The 25831-nt window shown below is 39.0% G+C and overlaps 1 protein-coding gene across 1 annotated transcript in view; it reads left to right on the top strand.

Moving 5' to 3' along the window:
* LOC124287054 (polyamine-transporting ATPase 13A3-like) overlaps nt 1-25430 on the top strand; it is a 51631-nt gene extending 26201 nt beyond the window's left edge. Inside the window, 30 exon segments of the mRNA XM_046723523.1 lie at nt 868-1035; nt 1508-1569; nt 2636-2708; nt 5183-5268; nt 7200-7274; nt 7764-7833; nt 9141-9275; nt 10073-10139; nt 10721-10856; nt 11345-11523; nt 11842-11987; nt 12250-12405; nt 12407-12451; nt 12566-12627; nt 12895-13039; nt 13132-13242; nt 16791-16947; nt 17275-17395; nt 17558-17682; nt 17829-18001; nt 19546-19656; nt 19779-19858; nt 19998-20150; nt 20590-20686; nt 21037-21109; nt 21752-21902; nt 22428-22573; nt 22948-23036; nt 23208-23291; nt 23945-25430. Of these exon segments, the coding sequence (XP_046579479.1) occupies nt 868-1035; nt 1508-1569; nt 2636-2708; nt 5183-5268; nt 7200-7274; nt 7764-7833; nt 9141-9275; nt 10073-10139; nt 10721-10856; nt 11345-11523; nt 11842-11987; nt 12250-12405; nt 12407-12451; nt 12566-12627; nt 12895-13039; nt 13132-13242; nt 16791-16947; nt 17275-17395; nt 17558-17682; nt 17829-18001; nt 19546-19656; nt 19779-19858; nt 19998-20150; nt 20590-20686; nt 21037-21109; nt 21752-21902; nt 22428-22573; nt 22948-23036; nt 23208-23291; nt 23945-24451 (3783 nt within the window). The 3' untranslated portion in view covers nt 24452-25430.
* The last annotated feature ends 401 nt before the right edge of the window (nt 25431-25831 follow it).

Here is a 25831-nt window from a genome sequence, read left to right as displayed (position 1 = left end):
GATAATCTGTATTGGAGAGCATGTCCGAATTCGAACAAAGATGAAAACAATTCACTGCTGTCATTCTGATTTGTTGAACCTGCCGCAAATGCACCTTTCTGTAAATTCTTGGTTTAATGTGTGCCTTGAAGAAATCCTGTATCCAGTGACCCTTAAAATGAATCACCAGTGAAGGTCCGTGTTACAACTGGTCTTCAGTAACCCATGCTTGTAGAGGCGACTAACGGGATCGGGTGGTCAGGCTTGCTGGCTTGGTTGACACGTCATTGGTTCCCAATTGCGCAGATCACTGTTTATACTGTTGATCACTGGATTGTCTGGTCCAGACTTGATTATTTACAGACTGCCGCCATATAGCTGGAATATTGCTGAGTGAAGCGTAAAACTAAACTCGCTCACTCACTCACTCACCTAAAATGAATCATTTTAAGAAGGAAAAAGTTCATGTTGTTGATTGCTCAAGGTGCTTCTGTCCCCTTTGGATTCCTGGTCGAACACGTTTGTCAGTCTGCAGACTTGTTTTGATTCCCCACTTGGGTATAATGTGTAATGTCATTTCTTTTTCATCTCCTGGGATATGGCAGGAATAATACATGTGAACTGAAGGAAACAACTGTTCTTGGTCTGTCGTGGGTCAGCTCTCCTAAATACAGCCTGCACAAGGTTTAATTGTTGAGGGACAAATACGACCATGTTACTTTAGTCAGGACTTAGGAATAAGAAATTCCTTCTGTTATTGGGAAAACGTTCATCATAGAAATTGGTTTTGGGGAATGTGTAGAAATTATACTTTGGGGGAATTTTTTTAATGGTTCATGACAACGTTCCTTCTCTGCACCTGTCACTCACTCACTAATGTTATTTCAGGAAATCTCCGGGTTTAGGCCCCATAAGCTGAAGACAGCTGTCGTGTGGTTCTTCATCATCATCACGGTCGGCCTGCTGCGACTCTTCTTCTATTGGCTCCCACACCTGTTTGTAAAGGCTACCCACTCCAGGTGCTCACTGGCGGTTGCTACGACAGTGTTATTGAGGGTAAGTCCACCTACTCCAGGTGCTCACTGGCGGTTGCTACGACAGTGTTATTGAAGGTAAGTCCACCCACTCCAGGTGCTCACTGGCGGTTGCTACGACAGTGTTATTGAAGGTAAGTCCACCCACTCCAGGTGCTCACTGGCGGTTGCTACAACAGTGTTATTGAAGGTAAGTCCACCCACTCCAGGTGCTCACTGGCGGTTGCCACAACAGTGTTATTGAAGGTAAGTCCACCCACTCCAGGTGCTCACTGGTGGTTGCTACAACAGTGTTATTGAAGGTAAGTCCACCCACTCCAGGTGCTCACTGGCGGTTTCTAAAACAGTGTTATTCCTCCACAGAGCTGATATGAATCAATACAAATGAAAAAGTTTTCAGAGCTCAAGTAAATACTCTCAGTTTTAAGTTGAAATAATGCTGTGGCAATTATGTATTTGAACTCTGCCAACTCACCAGTTTGATGTATTTTCAGGATCAGTACAAACAATGGTTCAAGTCAAATGTCTGCACTATGATCACCAGAGATGGAACATCGTAAGTATTTTAGATTCGCCAGGGTAGGACCTATTTCTTGCAGGGGGCGGTGGAGTTTCTAAGTTGTTAAGGGGCGGTGGGGTAGCGTGGTGGTTAAAGCGTTCGTTCGTCACGCCGATGACTCGGGTTCGATTCCCCACATGGGTACAATATGTGAAGCCCATTTCTGGTATCCCCCGCCATGATATAGCTGGAATACTGTTAAAAGCGGCGTAAAACTAAACTCACTCACTAAGTTGTTAAAGCTTTCACTTGTCATGCTGAAGGCCAGGGTTCGATTCCCCACATGGGTTAAATGTGTGAAGCCCATGTCTTGTGTCCCTTGATATGATATTGGTGGAATTTTGCTAATCCCTTGACTTATATTGGTGAAATATTACTAAAAACAGGCATAAAACTATATGCACTCCCTCAGTCATGCAGGGCGATTAATCCCTGGTGTTGGATAGTTTTATTCCAATGGAGGCATCTCTCCCCATATGTTATGTCCTGGTTCAACTCGGCAGTGGTTGTAAGGAATCGATTATTTGATATTTTAAGGGGCTTGATTTAAGAAAATAAATTGGTCGAGAAATTACCTTAATTAAATGTTTTCTCTTAAGTTGTTCACTGGATGTTAAAAAACTGTTTGTGTAGTGGGCAGAAACAAATAGTATGTCTTGAAGCAGTTTCTCTTTCCAAAAATCCTATTGACTGCAGGTAGTTTTGCATCTCCTTCAGTATTGCTTCACACACATCAACTTAATTTTGGAATTGTCTAATTTAATGTTAATTTGTTGCATATGTCATTGCATTTGAGATCTAAATGTAAATATGTAGTGCAGCAGGATCTCTTTAAGGTCGATGTTAAGCAAGATTTTACCTCTGTTCTTTTGTTTTGGGTCCCTGTTACTGTCTCAGAGTTAGGGTTCGTTTAATGTTACTGTGCAATAGTAAAGTGCGATTCACTCTTTGCAGTAATGTGAAGCAATTCTGGTGTCCCCCGACATGATATTGATAGATTTTTCTGTAATATTGCTGAAAGCTGAAACCAAACTCACTAACTCAATGTTTTCATCTGTTGCAGAATTGACCCATTGAATCCAGACAAGGCTATCTCATACAACTCCTCAAATCAGAAATCTAATCTTCAAGCTGCGGTTCGTATTTTCATTAATATTTGGGATTTTTATGAAGGGTTTAGTTATCCAGACCTACCCAACATTTTTATCAACACTGGAGCAGAGGTCCAGATAAGCTGCATATCCGGGTAAAATACGCATATAAATTTCCAATAACGCATTGAAAAATAATTGTTGCGTAACAATTACGCATTTATAATGATAAATACGCAAAAAGTTTAAAACAAATATGTACGGAATATATTTATAAAAATTGCTTGCGTAATGAAAGACATCGATTGCTATCAAGTTGTACTGTTTGTATAGGACAAGTGTTGTACTGTCAGTATAGAATGAGTGATTTTTTATAAAATCATTTCCATTATATTTAAGTTGGTTTTGATTAGGTATGACATAAGGCAGAACATACCTGCCTAGTAAACTTACTCAATGACATAATACTTAGGTGAGTGAAATGACTGAAATACGCACATATTTGAAAGCAGTGGGTAACGGAAAAATGAAATACCCACTCAGCATTCATAATACCCACTCCAAAAAAATACCGTGGGTACAGTACCCACATGAGCTAAATCTTATCTGGAGCTCTGCTGGAGAGTTTGGCAAAGTGCTTTGAAGTGTTAGAAGAAAGATTTAATGGCATGGTAAATTTATCCATATTTCTATGTCATTTGTGATGAAAGATTTGAAAATGACGTTTGTGCTTCCATGAATGATAAGAACAGGAGGGGAGTGTGAGGTTGCAATAGACTGTTCCAAGCAATGTATGATTCAATTCTGATAATTTAGGAGTCAGGGGGGGGAAATAACCCATTGCCCGACGCATGAGTCCAGTGTTTTTTTCTGTCGGGCAAGCAAATTTGTATATCACACTGTACCAGTGTCCAGTTGACTTTCCAATATTAATTATGTTGTTTATTTAAAAAATCAACAAGAAAACGTCCGGTATAGTGGAAAAATTATCAGGGCAGGTGATTTTACATGTGCCACTGTACCGGAGTACACTAGCAATTTTAAAGTTATTTCCACCCCTGCGAGTGCATGCAGGTTTAGTGCTGTGACTTGTAATTCATGGATACAGGGTATATACTCATGGCAGTGTCGAGAGTTCATGCATGATTTCCAGTCCTGAAACTGGACTGTTCTGTGAAACGGCTAAACAGTATAGTATCCTCACCCATTTCTTTATTAGGGTCATACGGGTTCGATTCCCCACATGGGCACAATGTGTTAAGCCCATTTCTGGTGTCCCCCGCCGTGATATTGCTGGAATATTGCTAAAAGCGGCGTAAAACTAAACTCAGTCAGTATTAGGGTCATCTGTTTTGATAAGTAGGGATAAAGCTAACAAAGATTAGGATCAGTTGGTCAAAATGGTGGATGTAATGCAAGTTGTAATGAAATTCACAGGTCGAATGACACTTCTCAAGTGTATACCATAGTAGGGAATATTGGATTAACACGATTGATAAAATGATGATTCCAAGGAGGAAACAGATGATGAAGAGAAATTAAGGGAAAAAGTGACAATTTATTCCATTCCTTTGGAAATGTTTCATCTGTATGGATATATATTACTTTTTCTCATATGCATTGGCATTGATTAGAGGTATGCTTGCAAAATGGAATATCCCATACTTTTTTTTAATGGTATATAACATGTAAGCAGCCCAACATTGCTGAGCACTGAAGAGGTTATTCTGCAACATTGGTCTGATACCTTGTTTTGGACACATTAACAGGGTTAAATATGTCTACTTCATAGTTATGTCTACCTGTGAAGGTCCGGGTTAGTTTTTGGCCTTCAGTAACCCACGCTTGTCGTAATATGCTAAGATCGGGATTGGTTCCCAATCTGGATCAATGGATGTTGTTGATCACTGGATTGTCTGGTCCAGACTTGATTTTTTACAGACCGCCACCATATGCTGGAATATTGCCATCACTGGAAAACTCTGGTCCACTCACTCACTTTTTACTCAGACTCACTCACCACTCATCACTCTGGTATCACTCACTCACTCACTCACTCACTCAACTCACTCACTCACTCACTCATAGTTATGTCTGTTTAGGTACAGTAAGAAGTCACAAACAGTTCTTGTTATAAAAACTAGAATTACAGATTGGACCTGTGACGATCAGGGTTAGAATTGGTCTTCAGCAACCCATCCTTGTCATAAGAGGCGATGGGGTCTGGTGGTCCGGTAACCGGATTGGGTGTGTCTCACTGACTTGGTTGACACTTGTCATCATATCCCAGTTGCATAGATTGATGCTCATGCTGTTGTCCTTGCTGGAACATGCTGCGTTAAACAACCAACAAACCAATCTGTCAGTTTGATCACATTGTAGTTACATGTTTTCTGTGAAGCTGGAAGGACTGCATGTTTTCTATCCAAATGTGAAAAGCTCAATCAGTGGATTAAATTCATGGGGTCAAGCCCAGAAATAATTGCAGTGGAGATAAATAAGGTGCCATGTATTTTCAGCATGCTGAGAATAAGATCAACTACTTCATCACAAAGAAGGTGAAATATATCTGGGACCCTGAACGTGATGAGTTCATCAGGCTCAAGTAAGTGAAGCATCAGGAAAAGCATATTACACCATGTCTTCATTCAGCTACCCATGCGTTATAGGCCTAGTGACTTGTGAAGAGCTGGGTTAGAATTGGTTTTGGTAACCCATGCTTGTCTTAAGAATAGTGGTGGTCCGATTAATTGAAATAAACGAAGATTGGTCGCAGTGACTAAACGACCAAGCAATCGGTTATGTTTTCTCATAATCGAACACAAACAATTCTGGAACACTTGTTGCATTAACAATGTATTTCACACGGTTGGTTTTGTCTGTTACATTTCATGAGCACTACAAGCTCATCCAAGTCATGATTGAATTTATCTTAAAGACCCCCAAGAAATTTATGTTCCTAACATACTAGTCATCCTTTAAAGATGAGCAATTTGCAAAAAAAACCACCAAAGAACTACATGTTTTTTCTTTATGATTTTGTGCAAACAAACATAACCAGGAAAATCTGATAAATGACGCTAACCAAATATTTTCGATGATTGATCGGTTGTAATGAACCAATCATCAATTATGAGATTTTAACCAATTCCCAACACTACTTAAAGAGGCGACTTGGGTCACACTTAGTTGATGGCGTCATGTCCCTATTGCAAAGATTGATGCTCATGATGTCAATCACTGGATTGTGTACAGATGTCAGTTATATACAGACTCTGGTATAACTGGAATATTGCTGAATATAGTGTCAAACAGCAAACCAAATATTGGCTCATACTTCCATGTTGATTGGGTAAGTGGAGTAGCCTAGTGGTTAAATTGTTGGCTCGTCATGCCGAAGACCCGGGTTCAAATCCCCACATGGGTACAATGTGTGAAACCAAACTCAGTCAGTCAGTCCATGTTGATCAAGTGTGTCATGAAACTACCCCTTTCTCATATTACACAAGCACACTGTGTGAAGCCCATTTCTGGTGTGTCCCGCTGTGATATTGCTGGAATATTGCTAAAAGCGGCGTAAAACTAAACCCTGTCTGTCATATTACACCAGAGAAATTTGTTTACTTTGTGTCTTGTTTGATAAAGACGACTTGTAATATCAATCTCCATTCCAGTCTTGTTTGTTGACTCTCTGTCATGCTGACGGGTATTAATCAGTTGTTAGTCTAAGGTCTCTAGGGGCGGTGGTGTAGCCTTGTGGTTAAGGCAGTTGCTTGTCACTCCGCAGACCCAGGTTCCACATGAATACAATGTGTGAAGCCCATTTCTTGTGTCCCCCGCCTTGATATTGCTGGAATATTTCTAAAAGCAGCTTAAAACCTCAATCCATCTATCTATCAATCAATCACTAAGGACTTTATTCTTGGTCTGATGACTGGGTTTACTGCGTATAGAGATACTTATCATATCAGAGGCAGGTCCAGAGGGGTGGGACAAACTTCCGAATCCCCCTTCGCCCCCGAAATTTTTTTCCCTTAGGAGCATTTCCCCCTGACCTTTGGACTTTACGATTAATGTGCACTCCACCTTCTCCAAAATCCTCGATCCGCCCCTACATATCATGCCTTCTGTACCGATATGTGTCGTATCTTGTGACACCTGTATCAGTGTTGTTCATTGTTCTCTTGGACCCGTGAAGGTCCCGGGTTAGAATTTGTCTTCAGTAACCCATGCTTGTCGTAAAAGGCGACTATGCTTGTCGTAAGAGGCGACTAACGGGATCAGGTGGTCAGGCTCGCTGACTTGGTTGACACATGTCATCGGTTCCCAATTGCGCAGATCGATACTCATGCTGTTGATCACTGGATTGTCTGGTCCAGACTCGATTATTTACAGACCGACGCCATATAGCTGGAATATTGCTGAGTGCGGCGTAAAACTAAACTCACTCACTCACTCACTCACTCACTCACTCACTCACTCACTCACTCACTCACTCACTCACTCACTCACTCATTGTTCTCTTGCCTCCTGCAGGGGTCTGGAGAAAGATAACCCATGCTCCTACTTCTACCAGTTGAAGGGGCTCTCCTATGAGGACCAACAAAGACGGTTTGTACATATTGTTTTGATATGTGACTAGTGGTTTGATAGACAGTAATGATCGGTGTAAAATAATGTTTTTATTTTATCTTGAACACATCAGCTTAACTCTAGTGCTTTCTAATCCTGTTATGATTCACTCGTGTATTTGATGAATTAAACAGTATCCCATCATGAATTCAATTCATTATTCATGGTCACTGGAATAGTAACTTGTTTGATTGAAAGTAATGATGAGTGGAAGATAATGTTTTAATTTTATCTTGAACTCATCAACTCAACAAAAGAGTGCTTTCTCCATGAAAGTATCTGTGTTTCATATTTTTTATATTCCAAGGCAAATCTATTTGTCACAAAACTAGAGAATGCATGGTAGGATGTCTCATATTCTTTCACAATTTATATCTATCTCTGAAAATGCTTAAAATATTGAAATTTATAATAGTTCAGTGTTTATTTCAACAGGATTGATGATGACTTATGCTTGTTTCCTTGCAGACATGTCCTGTATGGCCTTAATTCAATCAGAGTACATGTGACACCCATAATCAAAATATTGTTGAAAGAGGTGAGTAAAGATCATTTTTTGATGTGTTGATTTAAGTAAGTGTTATTGATACTGTAATGACTATTTAAATGGTGCAAACTTACAGAGTTAGTATTGATAATCCAACACAAGCAGGGATAGAAATGGATTTCCTGAACCCTATCATGACTGCAGGAATATTTGTCATGGACCTATAAACTCACTGACAAATTCATTCAGAACTAGTTTGGTATTTTTGCTCAAAGGCAGTTCTTCGATATTTATCGACAATCAATCGATATTTAGTTAATGATTAATGTTCTGTAAAATCTGTATTGTCAGCCAGCTGTCATCCACAGTACCATGAGATTTGCTGCAATAGTATGTAATGTCTGAAATTATGCAAGAAACTCAAGGATCCTTGTCATTACCATTATGTTAAAGTTAATAGATTTTGAGTGTCCCTACTATGCAATTCAACAGGAGGGGCGGTGGGGTAGCCTAGTGGGTAAAACGTTGGCTCGTAACGCCACAGACCCGGGTTTGATTCCCCACATGGGCACAATGTGTGAAGCCCATTTCTCGTGTCCCCCGCCATGCTGGAATAATGCTAAAAGTGGTGTAAAACTAATTTCACTCACTCACTCCAAAATAGAAATCCCTGTCATGTCTACTGACATTCCAAATGGTCACTTCCATGTTAGGTTGTGTGATTGAGACTGCCACCAATAAATGGTTTGATTTGTTGCAAAAATAGGTTTTGAATCTGTTGTTCTAATTTATCGCATATTCTGTAAACTGTATCATGGTGTTTATTATTTATGTAATTTTAGTGATGGCACATATTTACCATGCCATAGCATGCAGATAAAGAACTATTACGATCCCTGACATGCCTTATTTTTGGCATAATGGATGTCAAGCATATCCTTAAAACAGAGGGCTGTTACAATTCACTCACATATTCAGTGATTCAAATCCTATGCCTTTATGATTGAATGTTTGTGCTTTTGACTTGATTTTGTGTATTATTTATCAAAAGCAGATATGCAAAATTGTCATGATTAATTAATACTGACAGTGGATTCGTTGCAGCCCTACTGCCCATGTACCCATGTACATTATTGTTTAAATGACCCAATCATTGGTTGTGGATAAGAATGTTTTGGTTGGGGACCATCCAGAAGGTCATCTTCAACTTCTATTTTTGTGTGCTGTTATTGTTAGTAGTCCATGTATAATGTGTCACCGATTGATTATTGCAATTGGAGTGTGCATCTCTGCAATGGAATACTGTTCAAAGCCCTGTTAAATAATCTCACTCATATCTTGCCTTTGTTTTTCCACAGGTGATTTCTCCATTCTATGTCTTCCAATTGTTCAGTATGTGTGTGTGGTATGCTGATGACTACGAGCTGTATGCCAGCTGCATCGTCTTCATCTCCGCTTTCTCCATCATCATCACCATCTACCAGACGAGGAAGGTAAAGATTTCATCGCGTTGCAATACGTGGAAAGATTCGATCTTGAAGCTCAATTGTTCCCCCCCCTGAACACATCAGAATAGATTGTAAAAGAATGTGAATTAAGAAGACAAGATTAAGTTAATCTGCTGTCATTGTAATATAGAAAATAATGTGTGGCTGGGAAATATCGTTATCCATATTTAAACCGCATCACTGATAATATAACAAAAACTATTGTGATGAATAGGGTTTTGATTTACTCGCTCGATACACATAGTCTTTATTCATGGGCTGCTTCCAAATTATTTTCTGAACATTGCACAAAGACAATTTATCAACAATCAATATTTAGTGAATAATTACCGATATGTAAAATCTGTATTGATTGCCAGCCCAAGTCCACACTACCATTGCTGCAATAGTATGCAATGTCTGAAATTATGCCAGAAAGTCAAGGATCCTTGTCATTACCCTGAAGTTAATAGATTTTGAGTGTCCCCAGTATGAAATACAACAGGACAATACCTTGTGACCCATTGTTCCCCCCCCGGCATGTGACTCAGTGACCTGTTAAATCTTTAATGGATACCATTCAGATCTAGTTTATTATTAACAACGACCGATTAGCTCCCATTCTTATTTTTGTAACTCAGATGATCTGGTTAAATAATTATGCAATTTCAATGAAGAAAATAAATAAATCCCAAAATAATCCCAAACACAAACATGTTACTGATAATTCATCGTCATAATAATAAAATCTTACTTGTTTGAATGTAACATGTTTGAATGCTAAATTATATTGACTGTTGCAGATGCAGCGAGCATTGCGTAACACCACTGCCGGGTCCACTATTGTCACTGTGTGTCGTGGTAATGAAGGTGAGTCCCACATCGTAGACTCCAGGACAGATGTGCCAGAGAGAGCTGGAATATGGCTTACTTAGGCCCCATGGATTTGATATGGGCCCTGGGCACACAAGAAACCTTTGATTATGGGTTTTCAGCCCCCATCCCCTTGCTTGTGGATTATGTGGTAAACGTCTGAAATCATCACGTCACAAATAAATGTGAAAATCTGTAAAATCATCTTGAAATCTTTAAACTGAAACCGCTCATTCACACACCCTTGGGAAGTATCGGTCCCCAGTACACCTGTATGTATTGCTGTGGAGGTTCCTGGTCCCCAGTACACCAATATATATCTCTCTGTTGAGGTTCCTTGGAAATATAGTAAAAAACCTCTTGAAATCTAGACACTGATTTAGTACCTGTATGGAAAACAACCATCCTCCTCCTCATCATCAATCTCCTCCATTTGATATTAAGGGGCTCAGGCAAGGAGAGGCTTTTCGTGACATTGTTTTGGGTACTTTGGTACGTGAAGATTTTTCTATAGATTTCAGTTCCCACCTTTCATGTCCAAAAATGTATTCATAGCCAGCTTGTTTCATGCCTTGCAGTATATGAAGATATTTCCTCTGAGGACTTAGTGCCAGGGGACATTATTGAGGTTCCTCGACGTGGCTGTTTCATGCAGTGTGATGCTGTACTCATCAGTGGAAACTGTATTGTCAATGAGAGCATGCTTACAGGTGAGTGATTTAATCACAGAAACTGGAAAAAGTTGGTAAGGGCCCCAGAGTGGTATTATGTCCTTTGCAATGTCTGTTAGGACATGTGTAAGACTAGTGTATTTGTATATCACATATTGCATTTCTGGTGTCAATGCTAAGTGGAGACATAATTAAGAACATGTTTACCAATTAGAATTATATTGCATGCATGCACAATCTCTGAATTCCGTAGTTCCTCCAGCAATAAGCTGACAAGAACGGGCTGTAATGCATTTACAACAATGTTAGGTCACAAGTGTCACAACTCCACTGTTGCTGCTCAGGGGTAAAAAACATACTCACTTCCTGAGAGAAGACAACTTTCATGGATTTGGAGCAATACCAACTATCAGGTAGTCTAGTGGTTATGTGTTCGCTGTTGTGATATTGCTGAAATATTGCTAAAAACTCACTCACTCACATTTATGATGTCCCCACCACATCATGGGGGACATCACATCTTTGTTTCAGGCGAGAGAGTGTACCAATCACTAAAACACCTCTTCCAAATCCACAACTTGCCAGAGACCAGAAAGAAAACATATTTGACATCAAACAACATACAAGACACATTTTGTTTTGTGGTACACATGTGATCCAGACTCGTTACTACGGAAACCAGAAGGTGAAGGCTGTGGTCGTCAGAACCGGTAAGAATGTGTGTCTGTGATGAAGAATTGCATCCCAGTTCTGTTAATGGTGTCTGCAACTGTTGAATGTTGGGTTTATTCAAACCATTTTATTTGCATATACATAAAAAGTTGTTAATTATGTTTTGCATGCCATAGGGATGTTTCCTTTAACCACAGCCTGGTGATAATCCCGGGAGAGTAATTGGTAATTTTGAAGATCATCATACAAAAAGTCGGGATGATAGACAGTTATGTACATTGTATTGTGTAACTGAGCAATGTAGAACTGAAGCTATGAGACTGTTACCATAACCTGTGCACACCTTTATGTTTCAGGTTTCCTTACTGCCAAGGGTGAACTTGTACGTTCCATCCTATACCCCAAACCAGTGGACTTCAAGTTCAACCGTGACACTTACTGGTTTGTGGGGGTCTTGGCTTTTATTGCATCGCTGGGCTTCATCTACACTATTGTTTTGATGGTAAAGAGTTTTCATTCTTTAACATAGGACCAGTATAGTGTTTTAAATGTGCACCTCTGATATTGAGGTTTGGCATGTACCTTTCATTTCACAAGTTCTATGGTTAAAGTGTTCGCTCATCATGGGCACATTGTGATATTGCTGGAATATTGCTAAAAGCAGGATCAAACATCACTCACTCACACTGACATTGCTTGACGATAGAAGAATCTGTATCGAAACGTTTGCATCACCTGATGTGATTATTCTTGACTGTTTCCAGGTACAGGATGGAGAAGAAGCTGGAGACATCGTTCTGCGAGCCCTAGATCTTATCACCATCACCGTCCCCCCTGCACTTCCAGCTGCCCTCAGTGTTGGCATTGTCTTTGCCCAGCACAGACTCAAGAAGGGGAAAATCTTCTGCATCAGCCCTCGGGGGCATCAACATCTGTGGCACTCTCAACGTGGTCTGCTTCGACAAGGTCAGTATCACTCTTGCCTGTGAGACATTTGTAGCTGAAATGAATGTGCCGTGGTATTTCTGGATTATTGCTAAAACTAAAACTCAAATTTATGATATGGGACAATGATTACAGACTGGCACATTGACAGAAGATGGAATGAAGATGCAGAGTGTGGTGCCATCACCCAATGGCAGGTGAGATAAGTTTATAGGGTGGGGAGGGGAACATTTCCACTGGGGGAAAAAAAATGTGAGATAAGAAACCCTGAACAAAAGGTTTTTCCACAAGCAGACTTGTTGCTATGGAAATGCACGTCCTTATGCTATGGCTTAATTTCATCATGAATCTGTAAATGTACTTGAATACTGCTTTGCATTCAAGACAAGGCAATGCGGCCACACCCCATTTGTGTATAGGTTTTTAATGTGAGGTATTTAATGTGTACTATATATATTGCTCAGATTTGAGGAAGAAGTGAGGGATGTGAGCAGACTGAAACATGACCTGCTCATCTCTGCCATGGCAACGTGTCACTCCCTCACGATCATCGATGGCAGCGTCATGGGAGACCCACTGGATCTCATCATGTTTGAGGCAATTGACTGGGTAAGTGAAATTGAGTGAATTCTTATATTAAGTCAGTTAAGCGCGTAATTCATCCATCCATAAGTCCACCAACTCGCTCACCCATGTTTCAGGTGTTGGAGGAGCCCGGTGAGGAGGAGACAAGGTTTGACATGATGGTGCCCACCATTGTTCATCCCCGAACCAGGATTAACCGCAACTCTATCCCAGGTGACGACAGCCAGGTGAGAACAACAAAGCTAAACATGTTTCAGTTCATTTCCTCCTTTCCTTGTTAACTCATTACGGTCGAGACGCATATATGGGGCAAATTAATCAGCTCCTCACAGCGAGTGACGTTATTACATGTAAGCCATACAAAGGTATTTCAAGCATTTTTGTTCAAGCTGTTGAAAGTTTCATGTTGATTTGAATTGTCAGTTTTCTATGCAATTTACATGAGCATTCTGTAAAAAAATTTGTATTTGATCTGTGTAATTATCAAATCCGGTGCAATTATCACGTGTATCAATCAACTCTCTATTCATCCATCGTCAATAAAAGCTGGATAGTATATCAGTTACGTTATCGATACACATGCGTATAATCATTCAAGCAGATTACAGTAATGAGATAATTGAACGTGAAGTGTTATATCAGTGGACATCTTGCTTTATGGAGTCACGCCCCTCTCTGTGATGTTTATACATGCATGCACGCACATCTGTAATCTTATGAACCTTGTTTGCATTCAGTAAAGATATAGGCACGCCCACCTTCATAAATATTGGGTCAGTATAGTGTCACCTCGTGAATTCTGTAATGCGTGTACTCTAGTTTGGATAGTCATTCGTATCAAGGTGAAGATTATATTTACATGTACAGCAAACCATTATGTTTTATGTACTAGTTGTGTGCATAAAATGTATATGAAAATAAATACTACCTCTATTCAGTGGTTGGATTTCAATCGCTTTGTTTTACTTATCGAAAACACTAAAATGAGGACAAATAAACTCGCCAAAGTGACTATCTACTCCTATTTCATACATCGTTACATGATATAGCCAATTTCAGAAATTTCGCCAAAGCCCCGTCACCTATCCTTTCCTCTGTGACAGGTATCTCATGATACGATTGGTCTCAGATAACATATGACCAGCCACTACATTGAACAGTTGAGATACCGAACACGACATGTATTCACACCTGACTAGACTAGACTAGACAGTTTCCTGTGATCCCCGAAACCTGCCAGGGAAATCAGGTGTGACTAGCACTATTTAGTCTCAGCACAGAGAGTGGGCAATCAGCGAGGGCTTCCAGGTGTTGAGTAGTGATGGGGCTCTCGGGTGTTAATGGTGTTCATGTATGCTGGTAGGGTATACGTTTGTAACTGGAGTGGTTTGGTATATACCACAAAGGCAAATAGTTTCAGTTTAATGGCAATAATAAAATAAATACTTTGCATCAAAATACGGTACAATACTTCATGGGGCCAATATTATGTTTATATTTCAACATACACGTGTAGCATCATACAAGTACATAACATACTTATTTACAATATAATAAGAAAGAACCCTCACCAAGTGTATGGCACTCATCTCGTCACACATACATTTATGCAAAGTTAGGTGCATTAGTTTATAGAAATACATGTACACATGTTTAGGATTACCAGCAATAAATACTTACATATGTAAAGTACTGCTAACACCTAGTTATGCTACATATTACAAATAGTTAATTTGGTTTATATTTACCACACATAAACATGAAGACATAAATTATACAATCCAAATATAAACCTGTTATAAGCTGTTGTGACCAGTGACCAGACAGACTGAAGTGATAATGATAGCTGACCCACAAAACACCCTGCTATTGAAAATAAGCGGCCTGGGGCTGGGGCAAGACAATAGAGACAATAGATAACCGTGCTATTGTGAAAGTGAAGCAGGTTAGATTGAGTGGTTAAAATACATATATGGGTCATTCTCAAAAAAAGGCCAAATTCGTGCTATGAAAATACAAAGCATCATACTGAATTATCTCATTATTGTTTTGAATGGTCAACACATTAAAAAATGCGGTCATGATAATTTGCACACAGGAAAGTAATAAAATATTTTTAAAATAAAGCTTTTTAAAGTATCCACTGAAAAAACGCGTCAGTGGTGTAACAAGCATAAAAGTATTCTTTTTCAAACTTTGATGTCAGATAAGGAATTTTTCACATTTGTCATTATTTACAAACTTTTTCTATTTTCAAATATTTATTAAATCGTTTCATTATTCTCACATATTTAATTGTAAATTTGGCAAAAAGGGCTTGGTGTGAGAAGAATGTAATGGTAACATATGATATTTTTTTCTGAAATAACTTGTATACTTAAAACTGATCATGTTTTATGTATACAGTGGTATTAAAGCTGTTTTCAGTTTTCTTTTGAAATAATTAAATGTTAGCAAATATGCATGTTACACCACTGATATTTTTTGATATCGTGCCTGTTACACCACTGAACTTTCTGCAACTTACTGGAACAGTAAACCAAATCAACAGCCATATGATGCTTTGGATTACTTAATTATCATTGGAGAACGGATTTCCAACATGTGGCATTGGAAAACGATATCAACAGATTAAAATGTACAAATTCAAAGAATACTGTGACACCAATGACATGACACTCTAAATATAAATCCAAATTAATTGCCTTTAATTGATAATTAACAGATTTAAACAGCTCAACAGCAAATTCTGAACACTTAGATTTTAAAAGGTTTTTAAAAAATAATATACAAAAGCAATAAAATGAACAAATTGTAGTAATATTGTTACACCAATGACATTTTTTGTTACACCACTGATTTTTCTGAATTAATGGTCATAAAATATACTGGATAAATACAATGCAAAGCAGTTGAGTTTTGTGAACAAGTGACTTTAATGAACATTTTGTCAGTGGCGTAGCATTTTCCCATGTTACACCACTGACAGTTACACCACTGACCTATTCCCACTTTTATGAACTTTATAACAATTAATGCTCCCTAACCACAGACCACCTGGCATTGTTATGAAAAAGAACACATGAATAAGAAATCAACGTTACACCACTGACTCGATAAAAAGTTTTGATATAAAGTAGACTCACCAACTGCATCAAAATAAAATTTGGCCTCCACAAAACTTCTGCCACGAGAAGAAAGTCATCAGCAAAGCGACCATTTAGTGTTTCATATTTTTTACTCAAACGAGATAATTATTAATGTCACAAGCTTATATTCGTTACACCACTGACTGTGACATTTTGGACAGTCATTGTTGTCATTGTTTTCATTGTAATTATGTGATTATGTGTTTTCAATATTTCATGCTGGAATGTGTTTTTAATATTGTTGTTTCATTCTAAATCTTTAAAAAATATGTATAAATACCCTGGAATTTAAACTTTATGGTACTGCAAAGTAATGTCGCTGTCCACTGACAGTGGTTTTTCTTTCAAAATGATGATTAAAAACAATTTTGTCCCAAAAATAACAAACAGGTACACCATTTTACATCATTATGAGGAACAAAATACATTTTTCTTTCATAATATGATTTTGGAAAAAAAATTGAAACAATATTTTCAGAGCAATGTGTTACTAAGAAAGAAAGTAAGAAAGTTTATCCATAAACTTCCTTACTTTCTTATTAGTCACCAACTTCTAAATGTGTTACTGGGCAAATTTTGAGAATGACCCATACATACATAACTACACGTTGATGATTTCTTTCCAGCCAATGGGAGAAGACATCGGCGTGGTGAGACAGTTTACCTTCTCCTCCAGTCTACAGAGAATGTCGGTCATCACACGGAACCTCGGTGCCAACAACTTTGACCTGTTCGTGAAGGGCGAGCCTGAGATGATCACAAGTCTCTCCAAGCCTGAAACAGGTACGAGAGCCCTGGCTGTATCATGTTCAGTCCCTACAATGATAACGCTGCATGATGGATTCTTCCTGGGCTAACAGTATCACATGTTCTTATGCTGGGACAAAATAAGATAATATACTATTCAAATCATGGATTCAACAGAAAACTACAATATTAATAAGAAAATTCTTTTTGCATCAGTTTTTGGACTAACTTAGGGTTTCAGTATTGCAGTTTGTGGATCCCATACCTTCTATTGACATGTGTTGTTTATTTGTTCCATGATCTGCAAAATGGTTGATTGTTGGCATATTTGTCTATTTGTAATGAACGGAAATTTCCTTGCAGTCCCCGCTGACTTCCAGCAGGTGCTAATGGCCTACACCCAGCATGGCTACCGAGTTATTGCCCTGGCATGGAAACCCCTTCCACAGAAACTCAACTATGTCAAGGTGCAGCGAATCACCAGGTAACAAATTCACCCACCCATTTTTTTTTCATTGGATGGAAAAAGGTGAGAGTTTTGAGTATGTAAGCTCCTCCACAATTTGTGATTTGTCAAACCCACATATTCCTGTTATAATCAAAGACATTAAAAAATGTTGAACCACAAAGAATGTTCCTCTTGTAGGGAGCAGGTGGAGAAGGATCTCAACTTCCTGGGGCTGCTGGTGATGGAGAACTGCCTAAAGCCGGAGACCACCCCTGTCATCCAGACACTACGGGAGGCCGCCATCAGAAACATCATGGTCACAGGTAGGTGACACATCCAAGCCATAAATTATGGGTCTGGCGAAAATGAAACATCAATAATACCGCATATAAGCTATTGTAATCCATTTTTTCAGTACCAATATGTTTTCAGTCTACCATTCTCATTCACATTCTCGTGTGTTCTGCAGGTGACAACATGCTGACAGCTCTGAGCGTGGCCCGGGAGTGTTGCATGGTCGACCGAACTGACAGGATCATCGTGGTGCAGGCGTACCCACCACAGGACGGCAAAGCCGGGCCTCAAGTAGAATTCATGTATGCGGATGAGAGAGAGAAGAAAGTTGAGGAGGTTATGTCAGTTGTGAGTTGGAAGAATTTGTGTTTTTATTAACATTTTTACCATTTACTGTTGAGTGAAGCCTGAAGTTTTTTTGTTTTGTTGCATTTTTTCAAGCTCACCTGATGTTTCATTTTAAGCTAATAGCATCACATTTGTTTATGGGTCAGTAAAATCAAACTCCTGAAAATTGATTTAGTTTTTATTCAAACATGCAGGCTCAAATTTACTAATTGGCCTTTTAATTAATAGGGTGATGAAAAGTCCTGACCGTTACCACTTCTTAATCAGAATAAGGATTTTGAAATATAATTCATAAAAATGGCGTTATTTTGTATCTTTCATTTAATTACCACAAATAATTGCATTTTTCTAAAACATTATTATGCATATAGCTTTAAACAGGTAAAATTGTCTAAAATAAACATCTTTTGATGACACCAGCATAAAGAGGAATGTTTCATGTATTATCATGAATTAATTACAGCAGTCAATTAACACCAGTAACGGTTAGGACAATTGTGGTAACGGGCTGGACATAAACCTTAAACAATTTAATTCAACATAGAAACAGGTTACATGAAAAAATTATATCATTTACTTCAACTGCTAACCCTATTTTGGACAGACAGTGAAATGTGTATTAGAAATGTAACATGTTTTCTCCCATGCTGTGGTAACGGTTTGGACATTGGTTATTTCAATATGAATTTAGGCTTTTGAATAAAAAACAAACTAGCTTCTAAAGAATAGCCTGACTGACTGGTTTTACGCCGCTTTTAGCAATATTCCAGCAATATCACGGCGGGGGACACCAGAAATGGGCTTCACTCATTGTACCCATGTGGGGATTAAAACCCGGGTCTTCAGAAAAACACACCTGTCTAGGTTGAAAATCACTTATAATCTAAAGAAGAGTGCAATTGGGGAACGAAAATTGAATGAATAGTAAAGGTTGTGACATTATTGGTAATGGTCAGGACATCAGTGTAACAAATTCACTCTGATACCTTTAGTTTTTGTTAATCGTGAGATGGTAACACATATTTATCAAATACGAAGGTTTGGCCAACATATTAGCACCTAGCAAATATTCAAAGTAAATGGTTGGAATACAATTACTGCTACTACATTTGTCCAAACTGTTACCATAGATGTCAGATAGATAAGTAAATAGACTGTAACTATTATTTGTCCAAACCGTCAAGACAATTTTTAAGTAAATCTAAAATAAAAAAATGAATGATCCTTCCATTTCTGGGCAACATATCCATTGAAATTTAAAAAAACAAAAAGATATATTTGTCAAAAAATACATTGGTAACGGTCAGGATACAAAATCACAGGACAAGCATGTTACAATTTGTAGAAAGAATGCAGTTTGAGTATGCCTGTTCAATCTTTATTGGTATAATATGAAGTAGTTTGTTTATTTATATTTTGTGAACATTGATATTAGGACCGTCATGTCCGGACAGACGCAAATTATACAATTGTGTAGGTCCATTTCTGGGTCCTCCCTTCTGGCAGGATGAATATACATATATTGTATGTGTACTGTCTTTCAGGATGGACAGTACAATATCCAGATCGATATGGAAAACCAGCGGTTCCACTTTGCTGTGACTGGCAAGTCATGGGCAGTCATCAGACAGTTCTTCCCGGACATGCTTGCCAAGGTGAATAGAATCCAACCTGCAACCAGATATTTTGAATTTCGAAGTATGCAAAATAATCTGATAAATTGGATCAAAGCATTTTCAAGATACTATACTATGTATACTATTGTTTTTGCTTTCAGATTGTTGTGAGGGGAACAATATTTGCCCGCATGGGACCAGACCAAAAGGCTCAATTAGTGGAATGCCTTCAAACTCTTGGGTAGGTGAAAAGTATAAAAGTAGTTGAAAATATTTATAATACAACTGTTGCAACAACAATATTCTTGTCTCGTGTTTTAAAAAAAAATCCATTCTCGTTCAGAATAGAAAATAATGTAGCTCTCTTTGTTGGTTTTCAGTTACTATGTAGGAATGTGTGGAGATGGGGCAAATGACTGCGGAGCTCTGAAAACAGCGCACGCTGGGATATCACTGTCTGAAGCTGAAGCATCTGTAGCCTCACCTTTTACTTCCAAGAACCCCACCATTGAGTGTGTGCCTAATGTCATCAGGTAGGTCACCTACATCACTGTCTCATCTTCAGCAACCGAGGATTGGGTTGTCAACTTGGTTGACACATGTCATCTTATCCCATACTCAGTGATCACTGGATTATCTGGTCCAGACTTATTTACAGCGAACAAACAAGCCGCCAATTAATATCATGATCATGGTGTTGATCACTTGATTGTCTGGACCAGAACTGATTATTTACGAACTACTGCCATATAGCTGGTATATTGCTGAGTGCGTCATTAAACAACAAAAACAGTAGGTGAGGGGAGATGAAATAATGCCGAGCGCCAGGCAGGGACCAACAAGTACCATATTTTAACGTCGTTTGGTATGACACGGTCGGGGATCGAACCCGCAATATTCAACTCTGACCACTACACCACGGAGACAAAAACAGGAACTTCTATATCATAACATTTCCTACCTGTGTTGCAGGGAGGGACGAGCTGCTCTGGTGACGTCATTTGGCATCTTCAAGTATATGGCTTGTTACAGTCTCACCCAGTTTGTGTCAGTTTTGCTTCTGTACTGGGTAAGTTTCTTTTCCCAATATTCCTTTGAAGATGAATATCTTGCAATGAGCAGATCAAGATTTTTGTGGGAAATGCTCAGTAGAAAGATGGGTAGGGCTGGCTATTGATTTAGAAGCCAGTTTAAGAACGCTATTATCAATTAAATCCCTAAAGAAGTTTCATGTGACATTTTCTTAAGTTGATTCATAATCATTGTTACTAACTGTGGTGGGGCAGCCTGGTGGTTAAAATGTTTGTTTGTCTTGCCAACGTCCTGTGTTCGATTCCTCACATGGGTACAATGTATGAAGCCCATTTCTGGTGTCTCCAGCCGAGATATTATAGTGGTGTAAAACTGACTCACTTTCAGATTGGTGCCAACCTGACAGATCCTGAGTTTTTGTTTATTGATCTCTTCACCCTCACCACACTCAGTGTCACATGTGAGTATTTCTGCCAATTGATCTTTAGGGTTCATAAGCAGAAGGCGACTTTTTAGTTTTAGCTTTTCGCACAAAGGCGACGGTACCCTTTCAGTAATGTTTATGGGAGATGAGATGGGGGATGAGCATTGAGGGTGGCAACTAAATTTGTAATAATTTCTATGTGAACACTGGTCGTTCATGCTGACACTGATTTCGTGAAGTTATTGCCGAAATGATTGGTTATCATAAGAATTGTGAGTTCGTATCAATAGCATAAAACAATGTCAACAGCTACAGTACAAGTATATAGAACAAACAACAACCTTGATGGTTGGCAAGGAAATTAAATCATGATAGATGAACCTGAACCCATTGTTGCAAATGTCCAATGCATGTTTCTCATAAGTGATGCATGTTATAATATTTCTACTGAATAGATTGATGTTCATGTCAGTCCCTGGATTATCTCACCCCTGAAGACTGGGCCAGACTCATTTATTTACAGACCGCTGCCATGTAGCTGGAATATTGCGGCATAAAACTCAACTCACTGGATTATCTCGTTTGATTATGCTTGTAACATAACAGGACCAGATTTGATTATTTACAGAATAGCAGTACTGTTTGGAATCTCAGATATGCGTAACATATTGATTTCAGTTGGTCGAACAGAGCCTTTTGCTGAGCTGGTGAAGGAGCCGCCCCCCATCAGCCTCCTGGCACCTGGTCCCATACTGTCAATCATCCTACAGACGGTCATACAAACTGCTGCCCAAGTCTACTGCTTTCTGGATGTACAGAGACAGCCTTGGTAGGTCCTAAAATCCTAAATATGTTTGTCTATGCAATACCTGTGGTTTCACATTACATTAATTAGAACACTGTTCTGAGAAACATAGGTACTTCTCTTGGCCTGCAAGACCACCTCCGTGGTGTAGTGGTTAGAGCGTCCGCCCGGAGAGCGGAAGGTCGCGGGTTCGATCCCCCGACCGCGTCATACCAAAAGACGTTAAAATATGGTACTTGTTGGTCCCTGCCTGGCGCTCGGCATTAATGGGTACAACAAGGACTGGTCGGCTCGGAGTCGGTATAATGTGTCTGAGTGGGGTATTCATGCTTCACTGCGGCATGGTATATCAGTGGGCTAGCACTATAAAACCAGCTTAAGTCTGGGCTAGTACAAGCAGCCGCACATACACATACACACGCATGCACGTCGTCATATGAGCGAAATATTCTCAAGCACGACGTTAAACCCGATTTCACCTAACCTCACCTCACCTTGGTTTTTCATTGCATTTAGTCCTTGGGATACAATATTGTTCTTATGTTTCAGGTTTGAAAAGTTCATTGACCATGATGATGATGATTACTTGAGCTATGAAAACTCGGCTGTGTTCTATATCTCCTCTTTCCAATACATCATTCTGGCTGTAGCCTTCTCCAAGGGGGCACCGTTCAGGAAGACCATCTTCTCCAACTGTGAGTAGACCTGCAGTTATGACAACTGCAGCATTTCTATGGAGTAATAGGGCACCAGATAAGGGCCGTATTGGCATATGTATGGATAAAAAACATGCACGATACGGTAGGAAATAATTTAGAAAACGTAGCAGATACGCACCACTGCAATGGTTGTTGAGATTGGCCAGGCTAAGAATCACGAATATCAGAAAGCACAGCAACAACCAGTTTGTGCACAATGATTGGTGTGGTCATTTGACTGACCAGCTGTATGCTCAAATTTGGCGTTAAAATAATCCACACAAATTCTGACGCATCACATTTTGACAAGTACAGTTGCTGTGTAAGATATCACAAAACCCTGCCCTTATCTATGGGAATGTTTGTTTCAGATTTCTTCTTGATCAACCTGATTGTCTGTACAGCGGGTGCAGTGTGGATCACTGTCTACCCACCCACAGGGCTTGCTCACCTCATGGAGGTAACCATTTACAATTATGTTACTCGTGCTCACAGATTATTAGCAGTTCAGGGGAATAAAACACAGAAATTGAAGGAAAAGCAAAATAATCTAATCTAATGAGCCATTCACAGTTTCATCGTGTTCGAGTATCTCATTCACTATTGTGTAAAATACTAATGATTGTTGCAGGTGAAGACGTTCCCGTCCGTGCCCTACTCACTGGTGTACATTGGCATAGCTGTCATCAACTTCCTCCTGTCTGTTATGCTAGAGGTATGCCCATATCTGGTCCTTGTAAAATCTACTTCCTTAACTAGGTTCTTAAACCTTTGATCCTTTTAATGACATGACTATGTGTATAGAAGGTATGACTAGCAAAAGACACAAGTATGGCCGAGACAAACAATACTATGAACAGAGCTCACTTTTATCGACATGATTTTTGTACCTGGTAGAACATAAAATGATTACTTCATTGACTGAGGAAAAAAACAACATATGCAACCAAATGAATGATTGAGTGAGTCAGTATGGTTTTACAGAGCTTTTAGCAATATCATGATGGAGGACACCTGAAGTTGGCTTCACATATTGTACCTTTGTGGGGAATCTAACCCGGGTCTTTGGCGTGACGAGCAAACACTATTCACTTGTATAAATTATGATGATCATCTGTATTTCATCAACTGGCTTTAGCAGGCAAAATAGCTTGCTTTGAAGGACTTTGCTACTCAATCCATTTTATATCTTGAGATATATACTGAACAACATTAGAAATGCACCATCCATATAATACAAAATATCCCGTCAGACTGAAATGTACCCATGATATCTGAGCATTGCGGTGCATTTTAGTGGGGTGCGTTTCTAATGTTGTTCAGTTTATATATATCTCAGACTGGTCTTACATATTATTTCTCCTCCAGATGTTTTTGATGGACAACACGTCTGTGCGAGAGAAGTGCCGAGAGAAGGTCAAACACTGTCTTCCATCATCACAATTCAAATATGCTGCCATTGAACAAGAGATTGCAGGGAATCCGTCTTGGCCACCAGTGAGTCCATCAGCGGTCAATCTAGCCTTAGCATTCCAGAGACTGGACAGTGCTCACCATGTCCCAAAGGACCTCAACACTGCTACGAAGAAAGAAATCCTAGATGAACTCATTGAAGACTCCGATGTGGAGTCACGGAGTGTGAAATCTCTTGGCCAAGTGACCCCGGACACCAGAAGTATCAAATCTCTCAGTGGCGTGACCCTCGCTAACACAGGTCATACCCAGAATGCAACAGCAAGTTATCCCCAGAGACAGTTATCGGCAGAAGGTGGGGATTATTACACGGAGCCACTTCTGAAATCCGATTCTGATGTCAGGTTCCAAAAAGGAGAGACCAGTGTAGACGACAATGGCAAATTCATGACTACATTATGACAGAAGATACCAGGCAATTTGTTTCATGCAATGACTTTGTGGGGTGTACTGCTTGGATATTCATGACATGGTCAGAGAAAAGGGGAGGGAGTTGTTTATAGGTCTTATGTAATTTCACTTTTCTGGAAAAAGACTTGTTATAATTTTAAATGGATATTTTTCCTTTCTTTTGGAGGTGATTGTTACTTTGCATGATATCTGTGATTGCACAAATTTGTTGGAAGAATTACCACACACATTACATGCTGTGAGGAGTGGTGTACCTTTCCAACAATGTCAATAGCCTGTCTTTCCATGGTTTATAGAATAGATCATGCATGATATAGGAATGACATTTGTTTTTGAAATATTGTTGAAAGCAGTGTTACACCTTACTCTCAGTGGGGACTATTTTGACAAGGATGAGAATGGCTTTAGTAACACCGGTTAGTTGCAGTGCTATTGCATTCCTTTGAAGCAAGCACAAATTTTACAGCTGACCAACACTGTCAGAAACACCCCCCATATGGTTTTAAAATGACCAGAAATCGCACTAAATTAGCTTTGTACTGTTTTTCTTAAGCATGGTATACTATTGGGCTCAAATATATGATGCAAAATCCAGCAAGCAGTTATATGTGAAAGCCTCAAATATGAGGGTTTGAAGGACTCATTGAATTGTCATACCCCATATTACAGTCCACAACTTACAAAAATCACCATGTGTATACAATTTTAATATATGCCACAGTATTGTTGATATCTGACCTGTTACTACACAGTTTGTCTTCCTGAAAAGATATATGTTGATACTCAACCCCCATTTTGATATATACTACTGTATTGTTGACAGCTTAAGCTGACACTCAGCAAATTGTCTTCCTGAAAACACTCAGCTACTGTTCTTCCAGTGAGTGGACAACAGAACATATCATTGTTTTACTGGACACGTTTTGTGCCAGTGCAGTTGTTGCAACTTAGGTATGTAAGAATATCTGGACATGTGCATCTGTTATCAGACAAATTATGAAAGTGTGAAATCCATTACATGAATTTTGTGAAAGGTTGACATTGGGGGTCAATGGTATGTGAATCTGGGGACCTCCACAGTAATATGAATGATATGTTTATTTATTTAGCCAACCAGGGTATATTATAAAATTGAACATTATTGATGTCATAAATTACCTTTCCATCAAAAAATTATACAAACAGTGGGTGGAAAGATGGGATCAGCAAAATTAGATGGTCCAAAAATAATAATACCTTTCACAATATTGCATAATGTAAGTAATGTACATAGTTTAGATCAACTCCATATTGCTGTCTGTTTCTTGTGATTCTGTGGTTTTACTTTTGAAAGGGATGGTCCTATTTATTCCAGAAATACAATGATTATTA

This window comes from Haliotis rubra, unplaced genomic scaffold (assembly GCF_003918875.1).
Source record: "Haliotis rubra isolate DU_JTF1 unplaced genomic scaffold, ASM391887v1 Scf4, whole genome shotgun sequence".
NCBI classification, from domain to species: Eukaryota; Metazoa; Mollusca; class Gastropoda; order Lepetellida; family Haliotidae; genus Haliotis; species Haliotis rubra.
Note: the sequence above shows the minus strand (reverse complement) of the source record. Positions and strands in the feature narration are given on the sequence as shown.